Source organism: Anabas testudineus, chromosome 7, assembly GCF_900324465.2.
Source record: "Anabas testudineus chromosome 7, fAnaTes1.2, whole genome shotgun sequence".
Classification (NCBI taxonomy): Eukaryota; Metazoa; Chordata; class Actinopteri; order Anabantiformes; family Anabantidae; genus Anabas; species Anabas testudineus.
This window is the reverse complement of record NC_046616.1, coordinates 24,490,560-24,512,103: the sequence shown is the minus strand read 5'-3', so window position 1 is coordinate 24,512,103 and position 21,544 is coordinate 24,490,560. Positions and strand designations below refer to the sequence as shown.

The 21,544-nt window shown below is 39.1% G+C and overlaps 2 protein-coding genes across 3 annotated transcripts in view; both read right to left on the bottom strand.

Annotated features, from left to right (window-relative positions):
• The window catches only part of acss2 (acyl-CoA synthetase short chain family member 2), a 32,845-nt gene extending 26,624 nt beyond the window's left edge, over positions 1 to 6,221 (bottom strand). The window contains exons 1-2 of one of the 2 annotated variants that reach the window (XM_026366900.1): positions 5,488 to 6,221; positions 1,521 to 1,716 (exon numbers count right to left, since the gene is read on the bottom strand). In XM_026366900.1, the coding sequence (XP_026222685.1) occupies positions 1,521 to 1,716; positions 5,488 to 5,614 (323 nt within the window). In that variant the 5' untranslated portion in view covers positions 5,615 to 6,221. The remainder of the gene's footprint in view (positions 1 to 1,520; positions 1,717 to 5,487) is intronic. The other variant, XM_026366901.1, reaches the window with a different exon arrangement.
• Positions 6,222 to 11,373: 5,152 nt separating this feature from the next.
• mapre1b (microtubule-associated protein, RP/EB family, member 1b) lies at positions 11,374 to 20,733 on the bottom strand. The gene is made up of 7 exons (XM_026368455.1): positions 20,567 to 20,733; positions 18,836 to 18,959; positions 18,401 to 18,546; positions 14,438 to 14,639; positions 14,225 to 14,334; positions 13,925 to 14,077; positions 11,374 to 13,260 (listed from the first exon to the last, which is right to left on the bottom strand). Exons 2-7 carry the CDS (start codon positions 18,954 to 18,956, stop codon positions 13,216 to 13,218), a joined length of 777 nt encoding a protein of 258 aa, XP_026224240.1. The 5' UTR covers positions 18,957 to 18,959; positions 20,567 to 20,733; the 3' UTR covers positions 11,374 to 13,215.
• Between the last annotated feature and the right edge of the window lie 811 nt (positions 20,734 to 21,544).

The window sequence follows — 21,544 nt, the reverse complement described above, 5'->3', positions numbered from 1 at the left end:
GTCTCTCTAAAAATCCCAACATAGACCTCTGCATAGATGACACATTTAGACTGTATGCACCCCACCATACTGGTGACCATATTGGACATCTTTTCCTATTTACACTGCATTTTAAAATGCCGACTTAAAGGCACTCCAGGGTTCCTTCTACACAGGTACTGTCAGCTCAGTATTAGCGGAGTGAATGTGGCATATAACTTCATATATAAATCACCTTCAATTGATGACCTTTTGCTAGTTTTACAAATTTTAGACATGATTTGGTCACACATTCAGTTTTCTACAGCAACGCGTGGGTGATGGGACGCTGCAGGAGAAACGCTACTCGGAACGAGACTCACACCATTCAGCAGAGGTGTAGCTCTGGAGTAGGAGGGAAGGAATTATTGGCTAAAGTTAAAGGTGGAGTAAAACTGGAGTCTGGTTAATTATAATAACACGACTGGTTGGACTGTCATCAAAAAACTAACGAAAAATTCCCCAAATAGGAATTCAGCATTGTAGCGTGGCAGTTTTTAATGCAGTGTTGCCTTTAAGGTCACACAACCATTCAACAGTTGTTTCAGACCTTAGCCATTCGGAACTTTGTCACAATATAATGAACTGTAGATGGTGAAAGACCATCAAAATGGTAAATACTCTGCACTTATATAGCGCTTTTCTACCTTACTGGTACTCAAAGTGCTTTACACTGCATCTCTTTCACCCATTCACACACACAAGCACACACCAACTGCTCTAGCTATTGAGCCACACCCACCCCACCATCTACGTGTTTGAAGAAAAAACATAAATCTTGTGATATAACAAATTGTTTCATGAGTCTACTTCCTTGGTAATCAATGAAAATATACAGATTAATCACACAAAGTGCCCTAAAACATACAAAATCTAACCTTAGTCACTATCACTTATGTTACGTGCCTAACACATAGTATGTGATCACCCATATGAGGATGGGTTTCCTGTTGAGTCTGGTTCCTCTAAAGGTTTCTTCCTGTTGCCTTCTCAGGGAGTTTTTCCTTGCCACCGTCACCCTCGACTTGCTCATCAGGGACAATCTGATTATTATGATTCATACACATTCACTGTTCATGTAAACTTCCATAGTTTCTTTGCTGGGGTAAAGCTGCTTTGCGACAATGACAATTGTTAAAAGCGCTATACAAATAAAATTGAATTAAATTAAATTGAATTACGTGAATTCTTTCTCCCCTTCAACTTATCCTGAGGTCAGTTTACCACAACATATCATGGTCCGCAGCCGTTATTTGGCATAGTTTTTCATGCCAGATGTATGATGCAATGAAAAGACTGAAGTGAAGGATGCAACTCAGAGAATACACCATAGGTGCAAAAGAAAGAAAGTGTGACGGGAAACAAGAAAGATGAAGGAAGAGGAGAGAAGCTGCTTACAGCTCCATTGATACCATCTGTTGGTAATAAATATTGTTTATACAGAGGCAATGCCCCCTCATGAAGAGCCTACATACAAACACACACAAAAGCCTCATACTAACCAATAGAAAGCCACTTTATCGCCAAGTTTCTTCTCATGCACGTTGCGGTCAAGGAGGTTGTAGCAAATGTTGGTGGAGGCTCCTCCCATACACTTGACGAAGATTTCTCCTTTGGTCACATCAAAGTTGTAGTCAAGGAACTGACCCGTGTGTTTGGTCTTCCAGAAGAAATCTTTGGCAATATCTCCCCAGAACTCTGCAGAATACAAAATGGTTAAAGAGGGACACATCTTGTGGTGAAATAATTTATGTTAAGTCAAACTCCTGGTATGTGAAAACCTACCCTCAGCCATTACAGTGGGTTTATTCAGACCCAATCTTCCCAATCTTTTAAAGTGGATAAAACTGCATTTCCCCATTAATTTAAACCCAAATAGTTATCATTATGATAAACTGAAGACATTTTTGTAAAAATCTAAAATTAAAATGTCTCATTTGCAAAAGTACTCAGACCCATAATTAACCAATTTCTAGAAGCCACTTTGGCAAAACTTTCAGCATTAAGTCTTCTTAGTAAGTCTCTACAAGCTTTAAATGATGGCTTTATTACACTACTGCAATGGTATTAGCAGATGAGCAGTGCCTCATGTTCACTAGACATTGTGCTTAGAGTTCTGCACAAAGAATTTATTTTTCACGCCACAGAATCTTTGTCCTCCAGCTCTCAGAGTGATTTAAATACTGTTTAACAAACTCCAAACAGGCTATTGCTTCCATCTAATCTACTCTATTATGCATGCTACTCTATGCTACTATGCTACTCTAGTATTAATGACATAATTCTACTTCTTCCATGTTCTATCCCTGCAGAGGATGTCTTAACATCTGTCTAAACATAAGAAGCTAATTATTACTGAGAATTATTTTTGCAGTTAACTGATTGTCATTGTGAAATCATCATAGCTGCTCCGCCTCTTGAAATTTGGACATGTTGCCAACAAAGAATTTCAGTCATTTTTTTGTGATAACTCTGTTCATCTATTTTCTGAAGTCTAAACACTAATTCCCTTTACCTTGAACTTTGTGAACATTCTAAAACAAGGGTCATAGCAACCCTTTAGCACATAGTGCCTTTTGGCATAGTGTCAAATTCGGTTTCACTGTTGATATGCATTTCCCCATGCTGTAGCTACCTTAGTATGAAACTAACCTTATCCTAACCCTAACCACTAAAGAGGCCACTATGGGAAACACTGTTATAAAGGAGGGAAACAATATCTGATGGGGGAACAGACTTTGACCCAAGACCACAGTTGCAGAGAGAATAAAGAGAGCATAGCTATAATACATACATACTAATACAAAAGGAAAATAGAAACGAAAAAAAAAAAAAAACAGAAGCAAAAATTGCATACAATAGCAATAAACAACATTGCAATTTGATTAATTCTGTCTTAATTCCCAGCTCCGTAAACCTAGGATCAACCTCAAAAAGACACCATAAATAATGAACTACTTTAAGAACAACAACAAAATGTATTCATTTTGTCTACAAAACATCACAAATTTCTGAAAATTATTCCTAAATATTTTACACTTTGTTTGAAATAATTATTAACATATTATTATTCAAACTTTTATATATATTTATAACGTATAGTAATTATATTAAAACAAATACAAAATTAACAGCTGTTGGATCCACTCAAGGAACTTTACTATTTTATGTTTTACATAATTTGGGAAATTAATATTTGATTACAAATTATTTATTCTAATAACTAATAACTCATTATTTGCCCAAAGAGTTTTCGCACTCCAAATTAATCACTGTTACGTTCCCCCATCCGCTAATGTCGCTGGTGCGTGTGACGTCATTCAGACGGTCACCTCCAGTCTGCAGACCAGACACCCTGACACTTTCTCTATGATCTCTGGAGACTTTATTCTTGGAAAGTCAGATCACAACCGGCTACATCTCCTGCCACAATACAAACCTTTGGTTCAGAGGCAGCCTGCCACCATTAAAACCGTAAAGAGGTGAACAGAGGGGGCACACTTTGCCCTGCAGGGTTGCTTCGAAGAGATTGGAAGACTCTCTGTGAGCTGCACGGTGAGGACATTGATGGACTGACAGACTGTATCACTGACTATATGAATTTCTATGTGGCCACCCATGTACCCACAAAAACCATTTGCTGCTTTCCAAACAACAGGCCCTGGGTCACTCAAGACACCAAAGATATCTTTGATGACAAAAAGAAAGCTTTCATTAGACAGGGAGGCTGCAAGAGGGTCCAGAGATTAAAATTTAAAACAAACGCGACAGGCACTGAACTCAGTGAGGAAAACAAAGAGCTTTATAATTCGGAGTGGCTGTGGCTCAATAGGTAGAGCAGTTGACTGCCAATCGCAGGATTGGTGGTTCGATTCCCGGCTGCCATGTCACATGCCAAAGTGTCCTTGGGCAAGATACTGAACCCCTAGTTGCCCCCGGTGAGTCAGGTCAGCTGCATAGCAGCTCTGCCATCGGTGTGTGAATGTGTGTGTGTGTGAATGGGTGAATGAGACGCAGTGTAAAGCGCTTTGAGTACCAGCTAGGTAGAAAAGCGCTATATAAGTGCAGAACATTTACCATTTATAATTCTGTAATGTTTCTTACATTACTGTCTGTAAGGATCAGGGAGGGGAAGGAGGCTTACAGGAGGGAACTGGAACAAACCCTTCAGCACAACAACACCAGAAAGTGTGGAGGGGCATGAGGACCAGCCAGGCAACTGAGGGGACAGTGGACCAAGTCAACGAATTAAATAATTTTTTCGATCGAATCCAGGCCCCTGGATCAAGGACTACCCCACTAACCGCCCACAGTACGCCCGCCTGTGGAACTGTGTGTCTGACACTGTGGTCTGTAGCACAGGTGCTCTACTGGAGACAGTTCTGTCTCCATTTCTCTTCACCCTGTATCCCTCAGACTTCAGGTACAACTCAGAGTCCTGTCATCTTCAGAAGTTCTCTGATGACTCTGCAGTTGTTGGATGTATTGTAATGTTACCAGTACAGGGAGTGGTGGACAGTTTTGTGGACTGATGTAGACTCTCAACTCAGACAGTCTTCAACTGTACATCAATAAAACAAAAAAGCTGGTGATGGACTTCAGGAAATCTGGTAGTCCTGTCTTCCCTCTCTTTATACAGGGGGAGGAGGTGGAGGTCGTATCTGAGTAAAAATATCTGGGAGTGTACTTGGACAACAAACTGGACTGGACTAAGAACTCATCAGCATTGTACAGAAAGGCTCAGAGCTGGGTGTACTTCCTGAGGAGACTCAGGTCCTTCAACGTCTGCAGCACCATGCTGCGGATGTTTTATGAGTCTGTGACGGCCAGTGTCACCTTCTATGCTGTGGTCTGCTGGGGCAGCAACATGAAGGTGGCAGACACTAACAAGATGAACAAACTGATCAGGAGGGCTGGCTCTGTTCTGGGGGTGGAGCTGGACTCTACATGTTGTAGCTGAGAGGAGGATGCTGTCCAGTTCTCTGTACTAATGTTATTGTGTTATTTGTGTTGTGTGGATCTTTCCCAGTTGTGCTTCCCTTTTTTTCTGTCTGAGAACAACTGTAATGAGGCAAAACAATTTCCCTCTAGGATTAATAAAGTTTTTTTAATCTTGAAATAGTCAAAGACAATTATTAAAATAACTACAAATAAGCAGCCGGTCTTCAGATGCTGAAAGTGTTTCAGTGTGAAACATTCTGCATTTCTGCATGAAATACGACTTGAATAAGACAAAATTATTATAATAAATTAAAAGTTAATTAAATTTCTGTCCATCACCTAATAAATTATATCGCTAGGTTCAATAAATTATTTTATTACAACTTACAGAATTCTTAGTTTTGTATATAAAAAGCAATAATTTGCACAGTACTTTAGTAAATGCACGTATTAAATATTTTTCAACAATGTAACGGTCCTCCTTCGTGAATTCTCTTTACCTTTGTAGTGATTTTAATTATGACTTACCTTCTGGATTCTCTACAGATTTCAAATAAAGATCTTTATATTTCTCGAAGCTGGAGATGTGAGCTTCCCTCTTTAAGTCCCCAGACCCGTGGAAGACGTCTTCCTTTGGCGCTTTGTCGGGAATCATCGCTGAAACGTTTCTTTGACTCGTCTCTAACGTTACGTTAGCAGAGCACACCACACACTACGGTCAGATCTCGATAACAACACTGTGTGAGAAGGCTGCAAAGACCCGCTTATAGCAGCACAATGAAGCAATGCTACAAGATAGCTTGATGCTAGCTGGCAGCAAAGTTCATTCAAACTTCCTTGTTTAGCAGGTTGGATTATGTTGTTTTTCGTGAAAACCTAGCGCGCAAAAGCCCTGCTTGGAGCCAATATGTGCAGCAGTAAATGCTAAGTAAAGTCCAGGTCAATTTCTTTTCAGCTCCGAGTGAATCTATTCGCTCCTGATGATGAAGTCCTGCACTCACAGACACGGGTGAGTGGATATGCTGCTAAGCTAACAGGCTAACCTAGCCCACTCGGAAATAGAAAGAGAAAATGATCGAGGTGCACTAGAGCACTAAGACTAGGCCGTTCTCCTTTAGATCTACAGACCTAATTTATTTTCCTGCTCAAACTAAAAGTTTCCTTTCAGCCAGCAGAATGTCTTTCATGCTGTCCGAGCGGATAAAGGTGAAGTGTTTCTGTCACTACAGTGACGCTTCGCTGCTGCTTCTTCTTCTTCTGTCTTTCTTTGGACAAACACTACTAAGCTGAGCTCTGTTTGGTTCTCACCTGCAGCCAATTAGAACTCGCGGTGGCTTCAAGGACTGCTCCAAAGCTCCGAATTCACAGCACTTCACAGCGGCCCTTGCTACTGCTTGTTGCATAGAAATCTTTGTGTTAAATATTTGAGGCCACGAAATAAGTGTGGTTATCTTTAAGGTATTTACATTTTGCACCTCAAATAACGAAGGAGTATTAAAGATCTAAGGTTTTGAGCAGTAACACGCCTCAAAATAATCTGATATATTCATATTCAATGAATAATAACTTTCCTTTAAAATATAAACACGATTATTATCATTATTTTTATTAGTAGTAGTAATAGTATTACGATCAGATAAACTTTATTAATCCCTGAAATTCAGGTAGTCTCAGGTAGAATAGATAGAGTAGTAGATAACAGTAGATAGAAAGATACTGAAAGTACCAATTAGTCATCTGCTGTTGGGTAGGGTGTTGTAGAGCCTTATGGCTGTGGGGATGAAGGATCTCCTGTATCTTTCAGTCCTTCAACTCAGTGAGGTGAGTCATCCACTGCAGCTACTTCTCTGGTCCACCGGGACGTTGTGTAGTGGTTTGTCGGTGTATTGTAGAATGGTCTCTATATTTTTCTGTATGTTTCTCCACCACAGTCCAACCTCATTCCAGTCACTGAACAAGCTTTTTGCACCATTTTGTCCAGTCACCTTGAATCATTCTGCTTTATGTTACATCTCTAGCAAACTTGCTAATGTATATGGAAGTTGAATCGTGGAAACAGGACTTTCTTCTTCCTAGGTTGAAACATTTCACTACTTATCCAAGTAGCTTCTTCAGTCTGAGGATATAACAGGTCTGAAATAAGATCTGCCAAGTGGTGTTAAGGCAGTAGAGCTATAGGGCTCCTTCATGCTTGCATATAGCAGATCAAGTGTTTTACCTTCTCTGATAAGACAGGTGACAAACATCCAGTGAGTTGTGAGGCACACGAGTAAAATCTCCTGATAATATAATTGCAATGATATGACTACATTTCCTGGGAATATAATACGGTCCGAGCTTCAGGAAAACACAGCTATTGTACTTACCATCTCTGGATATTTACTTTACATTAAGTTTGAATGTTTTAGTTACATACAAAATAGAAGTGTACGAGGTTACTGTACATCTCTGTTCTCTGCAGATGGGTCCTGCATTCAAATTCCTTTTTGAAAAAGATAACGTTTAAACCTCTTCCAGCTATATGGAGTCATGAATGCATTTATATATTATTAATTTAATCATAATATAATTAAGTGAATCAATTAACTTAATCTTTACTCCTGATTTGTACAAGAGGTCTATACAATATGTTCACATTGCTTCAGTTTTACAGAGTAAAATAAACATCAGTCCAGCAGAGACCTAGGTGGTACTCCTATCAGTGATGTTTGTTGAGAGGGGAAAGATCAGAAGCTACCATTACCCTTAAAGCCATCACCTCCCTGTGTTCAGATATTTTCTGCAAAAGACATGTACATACACACACTGCATACACACACTGCAGTAAGACTTCAGCCAAACTGGGAATGAGCCATTTTTCTTCTTTGGTTCAGAGGCCATTATGTCAAGAGGGGCAACACTGCAAAGCAAAAAAACAAAAATAAAAACAGTTCTTCACTAAGGCTCAATAACATACAACTGTCAGACCTTTCTTGAAACCAGGAAAGTCACTCTGGTCATCCAGCATGGAGAACACTCTTTAGTACGAGGGTGGGAGGAGATGGTCTGGTGTTTATACTGTGTGTCCCACAGTGTGCGTTCGCCCTCCTCAGTGTGCTACAATTTGTCTTTGCATTAACCCACCAAACAAACTGAATAACATCTTATTACCAGGACATCCTCTGACACTAAAATATACTCTACTGCTCAAAACTTTGGGATCACTTGCAAATTGCTTTGTTTTCCAAAGAAAAAAAAAGAAAATTTCATGCAACAATTTTACCCATTTCACAACCAATTAAAATTAATCAGATTAAAGAATTATGTAATTTTTTTCATAAATGCCCATTATTACCAAGTCAGTCCTCTGCATCAATTTTTTTCATAGATGCCCATTATTACCAAGTCAGTCCTCTGCATCAATTTCATGGTTTGGCTGCTAATTCAAGTTAATCATTTTAAAAGGCTAATTGATTATGAGGAAACCCTTTTGCATTTCTGTTGTACAGCTGAGAAACGCTGTAATAATGAACTGAAAACAAACAAACAAGCGAGCATGGCATTCTGTAGGTTAGTTTAGTATCTAAAAAATGTATAGAACACCAGCAGTTGTTTGTTTAGAGGTTCAAAATAGCCAGAAAGAAAAAACTTTCATTATAGACCTGTCAATCTATTGTTGTCCTTAGAAAGGAAGGCTACTCAATGCGGGAAATAGTGGGGAAAATTTCTTATCATGCCATTAAATACTCCCTTTACTGAGCAGCCCAGATGCACAACTGTCAAACACCAGTGTCAGCACCAACAGTGAAGAGGAGACTTCAGGAAGCTGGACTTTGGACACCTACCTATTTAGTCAAGCATTTGAGTAAATAGATCTGGGAAGGACTCATGGACGTAGCATTATGGTGAACTGGTATGTTTAGATGCTGTCTTCCCAACTCTCACTGATCACTCAGGTTTGTTGATGGTGAAGTGTTTGGTTGCTCTACATCCCAGGGAGCCCTCATCTCTGTGTTTCCTTCTGAACCCACCCTTTTAGTTAGGCTGTCATAATTAGTCCTGCCGGAGTCCCTGCTGCACTACACTAAATATACATTCACCTCAAACTTTATCTGACTGTGAATACAACTAACTGCAATCTCTCCTCTTCTCTCTCTTTCCCTCTCCCTCTCTCTTTTCCCTCTTCCTGTCTCTCTGTCGAGCTACACGTCATTCCACCCTTTGCCATCTGGACCTGTCTGACTCGTCCTGATGCCCAACTTCTGGCTGGAGATCTCGTCGCCTGGATCCACCGTTTGCCCTTTGGGATGCGTTTGGAGACTTGATTGGTCACAAGCTACTATGATTTTGGTCCTGGCCTCGGCGGACGTTGGAAGCTGTTTCTTGGAGGTCTCGACTCAACGCTCGATAGTCAAGGAATGGAATAAGTCTGCCTGCAATAACTAACTGGACTCCATATTAACTTAAAAGACATTAACTGTTATACTGGACTGCCTGCTGCCTACACAGCATGTAATCACCCATATGAGGATGGGTTCCCTGTTGAGTCTGGTTCCTCTCAAGGTTTCTTCCTGTTGCCTTCTCAGGGAGTTTTTCCTTGCCAGGGACAATCACATTATTATGACTCATACACATACACTGTTCATGTACTGTTCTTTGGTTGTGTAAAGCTGCTTTGTGACAATGTCAATTGTAAAAAGCGCTCTACAAATAAAATTGAATTGAATTGAATTGAATTGAATTGAACTTCATGGCACAATTGCCAAGAAAATGCCATATCTCAGACTGGCCAATAAAAACAAAAGACTGAGATAGGAGCATAGACATTTGACGCTGGAAGAAGGTGTTGTCCACAGATGAGTCCAAATTTGAGGTATTTGGATCAAACAGAAAAACATTTGCTAATTGCAGAACAAATAACAAGATGATAGAACAGTGCTCAATACCTTCAGTTAAGCATGCTGGAGGCAGCGAGATGGTCTGAGTGCGATTTGGTGGTGGTAAAATAGGAGATTTGTATAGAGTTAAAGGGACCATGGGAAAGGAAAGCTATCCAAATTAACAATGATTCTGACAATGTCAGCATGTCTTGTTTTTTTGCTATATTTCCTATTCAGACTATTTTTGTGTGTATTTCCTTAAAAACCAACATTTCTAAATGATCCCACCTTCACCTGCTCCTCACAATGAGGAAATCTGAGGAGAACCAGGTAAATGGGCTTTAGTGTACGTCCATCAGACGTTCAGCCATTTGCTTTGCTCTGTTTGCGTTTCAGTAGACAAATTTGAAAAGAACATCTGAAACAATCAGCCAATTAACTGATCAATAAAGTGGTAAACAGGCATAATCAATTTTTTGAATCCTGCTAGTTCTAGTTTGTATAATTTGAGGATTTCCCTTTGATTTTTAGTGTGCTATCATTATAAACCAAATACTTTTGTGTTTAACGTTCAGATCAGAGAACTCAAACACAAAATAATCAAGAAAATGAACATATTCACTTTTAATTGCCGGCATATTACAATAAGGCCTAAACATAATCCTGAGTATATTGAGAAAATCTGTGGAGCATCTTGTGCAGCCATGTTTGTTATGTCCCTATTGCACTTTAGCACATAGGGTTTGAAACTGAAGTTTTGTCTAAGCGTTAATATGAGCCGTTACATCCTGGAAGAGCACAAGAATCATAGACGTGTGCTTACACACAAAACCCCATCTGACGCAAAAATGTACTGACCACAGTAATTTAAGTCAGATTTTAGGCTTCACTTCGTTTGTATTGAGTGTGATCAAAAAATTGACCACGCTGACTAGCTGATTCATCTTTGTAATCACTTTCCTGCTGCAGTCTCCAAAATTGTGGAGACTGAGGAAAAAAACAGAGTTTTTAATAAATACGGATGTGAAGACCCAAAGGTAAAAACACACGCAACACTGCACTACAAAGTTGACGGTAAATAAGATACAAGATACCTAAATCTAATAACTCTTTGGAGTGTCCCAGCAAATATTCAGAAAAACTGAGAAGTGGAAACAGTATTGTATTTTAGATGTGAACTTACTGAAGACAACTTCCACAAGACACATTTGAAGAAAACAAAAATCACGCCAGGCACCCTCTGATTTTGTGCAAGATTCAGTCTCATTCACGGCAGTGTTTGTTAAAGGCTCCGTCAGCTCCAATGCTTGCTGAAAGAAAATGCTCAACTCAGCACTACAAAGCCTTTCATGTTCTTTCATTTAGTCTGCAGCTCTTCTTATGATGTGTTTATGTTCATATGACCATGGAGACAAACTTTCACCTTTCAGCTCAAACAAAAATTTACCAAACATCCTGGAATTCAATTTAACCACAATGAAACATTGTAAATATGCATGTTGTTTGCTTTGGAAGCATTTGATGGAAGGCAGTATCTCGTTCACCCTGACACGTCTGAGCTTTTACCCTCCAATGTAGTTTATTATCAGCACACACATTAAAAATATGCCTGTAACAGTACAAACATTTGCCCAAAACAGCAGAGTCATGTGAAATAAAAGTAAGAAAAAAAGGTTTGCTGATGGAAAAAAAAAAAAAGTATTTTTATGAATAAGGCCATAAATGATGTGTGTTCCAATACGTTGCACTTAACAAGTATGAATCAACACTTGTGTATTGTTTCAAGCTCAAATATGTCAAAAATGACATTTTACAAAGTACAGTGGAAAACTGGTCTCATTTGATCCATAGCTTACAGTATTAACACTGCTCCATCAAGATGAAAAAATGCAACAAAACTAAACAGGGGGGTGGGGCCGTCTTGTATTTCCATACAGGAACACACCTTCAGTGTAGGCTATAACTTACTTATCCTACATTAAACAGCTTCAGGAAAAGCACAATCCAACATTAGTGATCAGGGCAAGAAAAGTTGCATTTCATCAGTTTTGAAACGAGATAAGCACAAGAGCCACTTCCACAGCTCAGCCACAGTCAGGGCTCACAGTGTTTGTCGTGTTACTGCTGGATCTTATTTTATTGCGCAAAGGCTGATTAAGGGCAACTGGTGTAAAATAGTGCATTTGCTTTAAAACAGACGTTTCAGAAGACAAAAAGTACAAACAATCACAGGTGTGATCATCCAGTCTGACTTTTTTTGCACTTTCTGAACCTTGAGCAAAAGCCTGCCATCTGTGAAAGCTTTCAACACTTTTCACCGGAATTTAAAATTGTACATTTAGGAAGCCTGAAATGTGAACGCCAAGGTTGTGTGGGAGCATGTGGGCTTGAGAAACAAGTTTCTGCACAAGTAAAATCTCTCCAAAAGAGCCATCATTTAGTGAGCATATGAAAACCTCAGCCTCAGTAGAAAACAAATGTGTAAAGGTCAGAGCATGAGTGACCAAAAAAAAAAAACATACAAGAGGGAAAACAAGATGAACTAATGGAGTGGGATGTGACAATAGAATAAAACTATAGAATACATTAACAAAATAGTTCGCCAAGGACTCGACAGGACAGCTCAACAGGATCAAATCATAATGGGTTTCCTTGGCAGCCACAATAAGCCATAGGTGGAAAGGGCCAAGAGATGGCCAGACATTCGCCTTGCCCCAGACTAAAACCTGAGCCTTTCAATGTCATTGTTTGCTCTATGAAATTACTGTTACCACCTAATAATAGACCAAATACACCTTCAGATTTCGTTCAAAATGACGCAAAACTAAGTCTCTGGTTCTGAATGTTCCTCATGTGTGTACATGTGTCTTTCTTTAAATAAATACACAGCTGTATCAACAGGCACAAAATGGCTTCAAAGCCATCAAAGTCAGGTGAGTTTGGGACAAAGTGATCGGTGAACTGATAGTCAGGTTTTCACAGGAGGTTCATCAATAGATTTGTTAACACTTATAACCACACACCCACATACATACCACAGAGAACATCACCATGCTTTTACAGTCCATTACAAAAACCAGATATGTACAGCACGATCTGGTTAAGTGATTCTCACAGACTGACAGATGTGCAGGAAGAAGAGGCAGTGACCGAGGCTTGGTGATTACTGGTAGAAGATGTTTCAGGAAAAAAGGAGCCAAGCTATATGCCAGCTGAAGACTAGAGGGAGTCTGGCAGGTTGGTTGGGTTTGGGGGTCACACAAGTCAAGATCTAGTTTGGTATATGGTTTTAAAAAACAAACAAAAAAATCCAAACTGTCTTGGCTCGAAGAGGGATCTGGAGATGGGTTTGGGGACCAGGGCGTCTAAGGAAAGTTGCTGCTTGCACTCTTGAATATTAAAACTCCTCCTGCTCCTCGGCATCTGGTATCACAAACCCCTCCTGTAAACACAGACAGGAAAAAATTTATGAACAGCTCGAGAGACCATTTAGGAAGAACGTGGAGTCTAACTTGTCACTTGCCATTATCATGTTTGGTAGTGTGGTTTAAAGCCTGGAGACCTGACACGCTGGCTAATAAACTTGCACACAGTAGTTGTGGAAAAGGAGAGCCAAAGGGCTGTTAGCAAAGCAAGAAAAGAGGACTGGCAGTAGTGTATAGAATAGATAGCCTGTACGCTAACTGAACTTAAAACATGGTGGTTTACAAAAAAAAAAGTTTCCTGAAACAGCTGCTCACTGTATTTTCTTTTTTATCGTGCAGGAGAAAAAAGGGATTTTTTGGAATCTATTTTCAGCAGAGAATGAGTCCCCAATTCTGTGCTCTACTGAATATTTGTGGCAGCAGGATAGTGTGTGCACGATTGAGTGAAAATAAACTGAAGTGTGTGTTCATGATGATTAAAGATCTGGTCACCACCATGTGACTCACTAATGTGTTGTTAATAGCTTTTGGACAAGAATGGAGATCTATGAAGCAGAGGACAATAATTTGTCATGAGGATCAATTTATTGACTCTGTTTTATCTCAACACAACTGTTTGTCCTTTTAATTAATTTTAGCATCAGTAAACTTCAAAACAAAAATGTAGTTTCATCAACTCACATCTGTGGCATAGAGAATGTCTATGATCCTCTGCAGTGTGGGGTCACCTTCTCCTTCCTTCTCTTGGCAAATCAGCTCAATGTTCCGCAGCTTGCCAAAATAAAAGTCTCTTTCCTTCTCCATGTCCTGAATGGTAGATTTCAAGACTTCCAGCTGTAGAAAAAGTGCCAAAACAACATTAAATTTTGTTTATACTATTAGACAGATGACTCAGATGACAGATGATAGTTGCTTGCTATGAAAGTAACAAGTTATTTCATATGTCTATGCATCACAGCGAAAACAGGGTGGTGTGCTGACCTCATTGAGGAGCTCTGCCCTCTCTTCATCTGCTCCTGCTGATCCTGGCTTTCTTGCGCTGACTGGGGCCAACTTGGGTGCTACTTTGGCAACAGGTGGCCTCTGAGGAGCTAAACAGACGAAACAGAAGGTTAGTTAGTTAGTTAGTTAAACTTTTACCCCAGAGGAACGTAATTCTGCATCAGTTTCATGCTGTTTGATCAGAGCTCTGACCTTGACTGACTGCCTTTTTAGGGGGTTTGTTGAGAGCTGATGTGGCAGGGTTAGGTGTGGGCATGGCATCCTGGCCCTGCCTTGCCTCCACTGGATCATACTCCTTCCCATCATAGTTGGCATCAAAGAACTTCTTAAACCATTGGACAAACTCAAAGTTGTCCTGAAACTTTCCCTTCACCAGTTTGTCTACTGGAATGATCTAAAAGCAGAGAGAGAGAGCTAGGGTTGTGTCTGTGTTCAATATTCACTGGCCTCTATACAGAAATAAATAATTAAATACAGAATTATTATGAATAAATCACATCATGTTTCAATGAAAATAATCTCTAGAATGAGTATAAAGCAGTAATATAGGTCGCAACCAAAGCCACAGTGAGGAAACAGCAGCAGTACAGTAGTGAGTTTATAAAGCTAAGAAGAAACGCAATTATTCTATATTGGAGGAAGCTGGCATCAGACAATAGATGCTCACAAATGAATGCGAGCAAAGTCTACTATGCAGACACATCAGGGATTATAACCCTCAACAGCATTGAATACGCAACACCAGCCAAGAGCCAAATGTGGGTAAAGTTTGGTGAGTAAATCTCAAAGGACTATTCACTTTTTATTTGTATAGCGCTAAATGCCAACAGAAGTTATCTCAAGGCACTTTACAGTGTAAGGTTTAAGACCTCACAGAGTATAATTGTATAAAGAGCAGAACCAGGCTCATGGTGGGTGGCTATCTGCCTCGACCGGTTTGGGTGAGTGGAAAGAGGAGAGAGAAAAGAACAGCAGGCAACAAAAAAAACAACAAGCAGCAAAAATATTGGGCAGTTTAATTGGATTCTAGAGATGTACAGCTCCGGGCTGAGGATACCTGCAGAAAAGTACAGAGAGAGGGAGACAGAGAGGAGGAGACACAACTACAGGAGAGAGAAGACACAAGCTAATGACATGCAATGGTGGCCTTGGAATGGATAGAAAAGAAAGGAGCTCAGTGTATCAGTATAGGTCCCCCCCGCAGACTAACCTATAACAGCATAACTAAGAGATGGTTCAGAGTCATCTGATCCATCTCTAACTTTAAGTTTTATAGAAAAGGAAAGTTTTAAGTCTAGTGTTAAATGTAGAGAAGGTGTCATTCTTTGGCTCCTGAGCCTGAACTGGGAGCTGGTTCCATAAGAGAGGGGTTTGATAGCTAAAGGCTCTGCCTCCCATTCCACATTTGGAAACTCTGGAAACCACAAGTAAACCTGCAGTCTGACAACGGAGTATTCTGCTGGGAAAATATGGAAGGTAAGTGAAATTATCACTTGTTTTAGATTAAGTAAAACAGTGCTGTCTCTGCTTCTGTCTACCAGAAGCACACTGTCAAAGCAAGGATGCATGGATCCAAATGAGTGTAGAGGTCAGTTTTGGAAAAACTAACACTATAATTTTGACATAAAGACTTCTTGAGTTTGATTCTGTTTTTTTTTTTTTATTATTTTAATATAATTTAAAAATTCTATCACTACTGACATGAACACATTAATCACTCTCAAATACACACCGAAACAACCACACCAAGACTCCCAAAAAGAGGTGGTCTCAATCCACATAATCCAGCAAACTCTAATCCTTGTGAGAAAGCGTACTGAAACAAAATGGGACCAAAAGCTACGAATCCCGGTGCTTTGGTGAGAGTATAGATTCTCATTCCTTTGTTTGGTCTGATTAATTGGGGATAAATGTGAGGAGGTGAAGTGCCTCACACACACTAGGTCTGATGACTATGCAGGTAATGTAATGTAATAATCAGTAGGATGACCAACCTGCGTTAACATTCATCTCCCTCCTGTCGCACAAATGCGATTGTCGCATTGCGATACTTCACAACACAGGACCTACTACCTGTATTAATTAATTTGTTCCTGTGGCAGACTAAGTGGCAGAATAAGTGGAGAGAATGTTCTTGCCGTAACGCAATTTAGTACACCGATTATTCTCAGTGTTAAAAGAAACTGAACCAAAAGGAAGACACTTTCAAATTCATCCACTGATTCGGACCAAAGCAAACGCACTAAGGTTTGAAAACACTACTTGATGGCAGGAAGGAAATAAAGAAAGTCAGTCCGTGAATAATTTATAGAAGCTCTGTCAATAGCTTTACAAGCTGCTGCAAGATCAGTCAGAAAACAAACAATGATTCAGCTAGTTCTGCCCTGCCCTACCCTTGATTATGTTTTAGCCATTATGTTTATGAAAAAAAACAAATACATTTTATTTTCTATGAAAAGGTCAAAGTGAAAAGGCACTGGAGCTCACAGATGTAGTCATAGTCTAGAACAGAGAGAATACATCCCTGTGTAAGTGTATACAGTATGTAGCAGTTTGTTTCATTTGCTGAAACCAAATAAAGCAGCTCAGCTGATTGGAGGAGTTTCTGTGTGCACATCAAGCAAAAATTCAAACATTTTATCCTAACAATCAGCCCAGCTGATCACAGATGAAAACATTTTGTTTCCAGCCTCTGTGACAACATTGTTTATATTTCAAAAATCCTCAAGACTTACAGAGCACAGCTTTAATTTGAAATTTATGGTGTCACTATTCTATGTGCAGCAAAGTTAATCCACCATTATAAGCCTAACTGCTTATTCTTCACTCAGTGACAGAAATGTTAGAAGTATAGTTAGCAGCTTTAAACCACCACAGGAAGGAGTTGTTCAAGAAAGAGACATGCTTCATGTTAATTTACTTTTCAATGTTACTGATCAGAGCTGTAAAAAACTAATAGTAGTCCAGACACTTCCTGCAGCTGCTCCTCCATAAAAGCCTTTCACCTGCCAACCACTAAGGGTTTTAATGTAAAGCATAGAGATCATAATTTCTATTTTAGACAGAGACTGTAGGATTTTGCCATTACGTAGAAACAGTACAACTATTTGGAATGTCCTATAGAAGAAAGAAACTACTGGTGTACAGATGATGAATGGGTAGACTAAGGAAAACAACAGCACTTGACAACAGAAATATTGTGAGAGCTCTAAAGTAATACCCTAAAACAACTGCTGGTGATATCAGCCAGCTCCAAAGGGCAGGAATAAAGGTATCACAATCTACGTGTTTGCAGAAGACTTCAGGAAAAAGTTTGTACTTCAACAGAAGATGCAAACTACTCATTAGTAAGAAATATAGAAAGGCCAGGGCCAGGCTGGAATTTGCCAAAGCCTATAGGTGTATTGGATCCAGATGTAAACACCTGGAAATGAAAACTAAAAAGTGAATATTTTGTCTCATATTTATCTTTTGATGCCAAACGCCAATGTCCATCTATAGATAAAATAAAGGAATTGGCCTTCCTTTTCTAATCCTTTTGAAGGGGAGTGTACGTGCAGCAAAAGAGTAATCTGATTTCTCCTCTGCCTTGGGCTACTTTTTAGAAGCATGGTCAGCAGACTGCAGCTATATGGAGAGAGGAAAAACTGCTTCCTGACCACTTTTTCCCCTTTTTTTTCATTTATTTATTTATGATACATGTGTCAGGACAGATGAGTTACAGCGAGTTACAGTAAACGTGCTGAATGAACTTTGTCACCATCTCTCCTGGCAGCATAAAAAAGGATCAATGTCCTGAAATGTAGCCATTTCAGGAGACTAGCTTACTGACTGACAACCACAAGTATTTCACAGAGATATGAATGTCATACATTTACTGATCTGCAATTTCACTCAGGTACGTAACAAGGACCAATCAACATCTATTCCAAATGTCATCATCATCTTATCATCTACCTAACATAAAATGCTGGTAAGCATAAATATTCCAGTTTATTATGTTTCAAATGTTCCTTTTCGTATGTAAAAAAAATGTAAAAACATTTTAATTACAGACTATAGACACACGAAAGCATGTATAAAAAAGATCTGAAAATTGTTCTCTTTAGCTGCCTTCTTTCACATGTAATTTGACAGGTGGGTTTTATCACTTACTTTGTCGACTCCCATCTTTTTGAAGGCAACCTGTAGAAGCTTGAAGTTGTGGATGTATTCATGCTCCAGTTTGGCACCAAATTTAACTTTTTTCAGAGGCACAGAGTTGGGAAACAGCATGTCCATGAACTGGCAGTAGACAGCACCTGTAGAAATAAAAATATACAAAAAAAAATCCCATTGGAAGTCCTCTAATGTCTTATAGATTAGATAAAGAAAAGCTCTTATGTCCTTCTCTCATTTTGTCAATGTATTCAGCGTCAGTTGATGCTGACCGCAACAAAACTGAAATCACACAGTCCTGCAAAAACTTTAACATGATCACACCCATGCATTTTTCAAGCATAAACACCCGTTATGAAAATTTCAGAGGGTCAATACAACTGTTCTTTGTTGAAACGTGTGTAACAAAAATGTTGCAAATGCATTTCTCACCTGAGCACAACATTTCTATTTTGGTGAGGTTCATTTGTAGAGATTCATTGATCCAGACCAGCATGTCGTGACGACTTAGGTTGTCGCTGGTCACAGAGGTTGAGTACACGTTCACAGCCATCGTCTGTCACACAGTAGAAGACAAGCATGAAATGGGGAAAAAACATTTACACATGCAGGTAACAGAACTAGTCACATCCTAAGTGTAGCCACACATGGATAGTTCACATGCTTACTGATATAAGCAGAGATATTTACTACTATAAGTGTTTTTTCTAGGTCACTAAAGTGACCACCACCAAAAATGAATCAAAGTGTGAATGAATCAATGGTAGTTCATTTGCATCCTTGACATGGTGTCACCACTACAGGAAAGCACAAACCCTCATTCAACCCTAATCTCCAAGTCGCTTCAGAAGCGTTATGCCCTTCACAGATCAAGGTCATAGCTGGTGTGGAGGCTTTACAGGAATAACTGTTATTATTATTATTATTATTTTAATTTGGAGGCACAATAAATCTGATGCTAGTACATGACTGAATGACTATATAAGAAAAACACAAATTACTAAATGATAAGGGCCTAAGGGTCAAACCAGGCTCTGATGCAGATTTTTTAAATAAAAATATAAATTAAGAACCTTTACCTCTATCTGAATATTTAGAGTTGATGACTTCACATAGTGCTCAATATTAATCTCCTGGTTAATTTTGATGATAATCTCCGGGTTAATTTTTAAACTGATCAATGAATAACTGAATTAATAAACAACAGAAACTAGTCCTATATAATACTTACATACAAGATAAAATAATTTAACGTCCTGTTTTGTCCCACTAATAGCAAATTGTGCAACTTACTAAGAGAAAAATCTAGACCAGACCTGGACTTGGTTAATACAGATCGAAGCTTAAAAATGCTTTAAACATCAGTTGTACATCAGGGACATTTTGTTGACCTCAAATCGTGCTGTGACAAATTCTGATAAACATATTTCTCAGATTTGCTAAATGTGATGGACTAACTAAAGGAGTAAATAAAAATAGGAAAAGAAGACGCAGAACATCTATAATAAAAACGCTTTGTTAGTTATAACTTTACTAATTTAATGTAATTCCCTAACAATTAAGTTAGCTAGCTAAATACAACAGGGCCCAATTAGAAACTCGAAAGGTAACGTTAATGGCAGTTAGCAACATGGTAAGCAGATTAGCTTCCAAAGGGCTTAGCTTTACTGTGCGACTATTTGTTTCTCATTCTAATTGGCTGTATAAACAGTTACGCGGCAACCGTTTAACAACTTATTAGAACAATTGCCATTTTATTTATACTGATGTGTAGCTAATATAGGTTACGCTTCTGTCATGGGCTAGACACGACCACCGGCTAATGTGAACCACAACCCCATAGACATAACGTTTTCCCCGCCCTGAACTCACCCAGTGCGGCGCGTCACTTTAACATAGCTTGCAGTTGTTAATGGCATTCGGTCCGGGAGACTTTCTGCATGCTATCTCAGAGTAACAAAATTGACTTAGACCGAAGTCTCTAATGAGTTCGTTGGTTATCTCGAAAATCAAACAGACAAATTCTGGTTTTGCTCCTGCTGCTAGCAAGAAGCTAACACGTTAGCTAAGAAAGCATAGCGTTAGCTGCCTCCTCAACCAGCCGCCCTTTCACATGCCGGCTAATAACTAAACGATACCGTGTGTACGCCTTATTAAACCTACCTTTAGTCAACTGACTTTCGCAGTTCTTGAACACAATGATTTCTCACGGCTGTAACTCACTGTCAAAAAAAGCCAAGCTGCACTTGTTTCGACAATATCGCTACTTCTGCTTTTTTTTTTCTTTTCTTCTTCTTGGCAGTTCACGTTTACTCTACCGGCAGCGGAAGGACCGTTTTGATGACGTCAGTAGGGTAACGCCTAAAAGGAACTACTGTAAGGAAATAAAAACGAAACAATGGCTCGATATGTAATCATTTCTATATATCTATATAATATATTTAGTCAGTCAAAACTGTGAAAAAAAATAATTATAAATTAATAATAATTAAATATGTACTAAAAATTAACTATGGAAAATTAGACATAGCTTTTGAGTTGTGGTTCAAGTTTTTTAAAAAACTAACTAATGTAACTGGCCTGGACAAAACTGATGGTACACCTAGAAAAGATGATCAATAATTTGACTATCGGAACATGTGTCCTGTATCTAGCATAACAGGTTGTTACAGGTTGTAATCAGTCAGTCTGTCTATTTAAAGGGTGAAAAGTGGTCACTGTGCTGTTCATACACACCACACTCATCATGAACCACAGAAAGCTAAGGAGAGAGTTGTGTCAGGAGATTAGAAATAAAACTGATAGACAAACATGTTAAAGGTAAAGGCTGTAAGACCATCTCCAAGCAGCTTGATGTTCCTGTGACTACAGTTGCACATATTATTCAGAAGTTTAAGGTCCATGGGATTGTAGGATGTGGCCATAAGAGGAAAATTGATGAAAAATTTAAGAATTCAAAAATGGAAATGGTAACTAAAGAACCCCAAATAACTTCCATAGAGATTAGAGGTGAAATCCACGGTCAAGATACATCAGAGTCAGATCACACCATCAGTAACTAATTAAACCAAAGTGGACCTAATAGAAGACAACTGAGGAGGACTCCACTGATAAAAGCAAAGCGTTGGAAAAAAATAAATA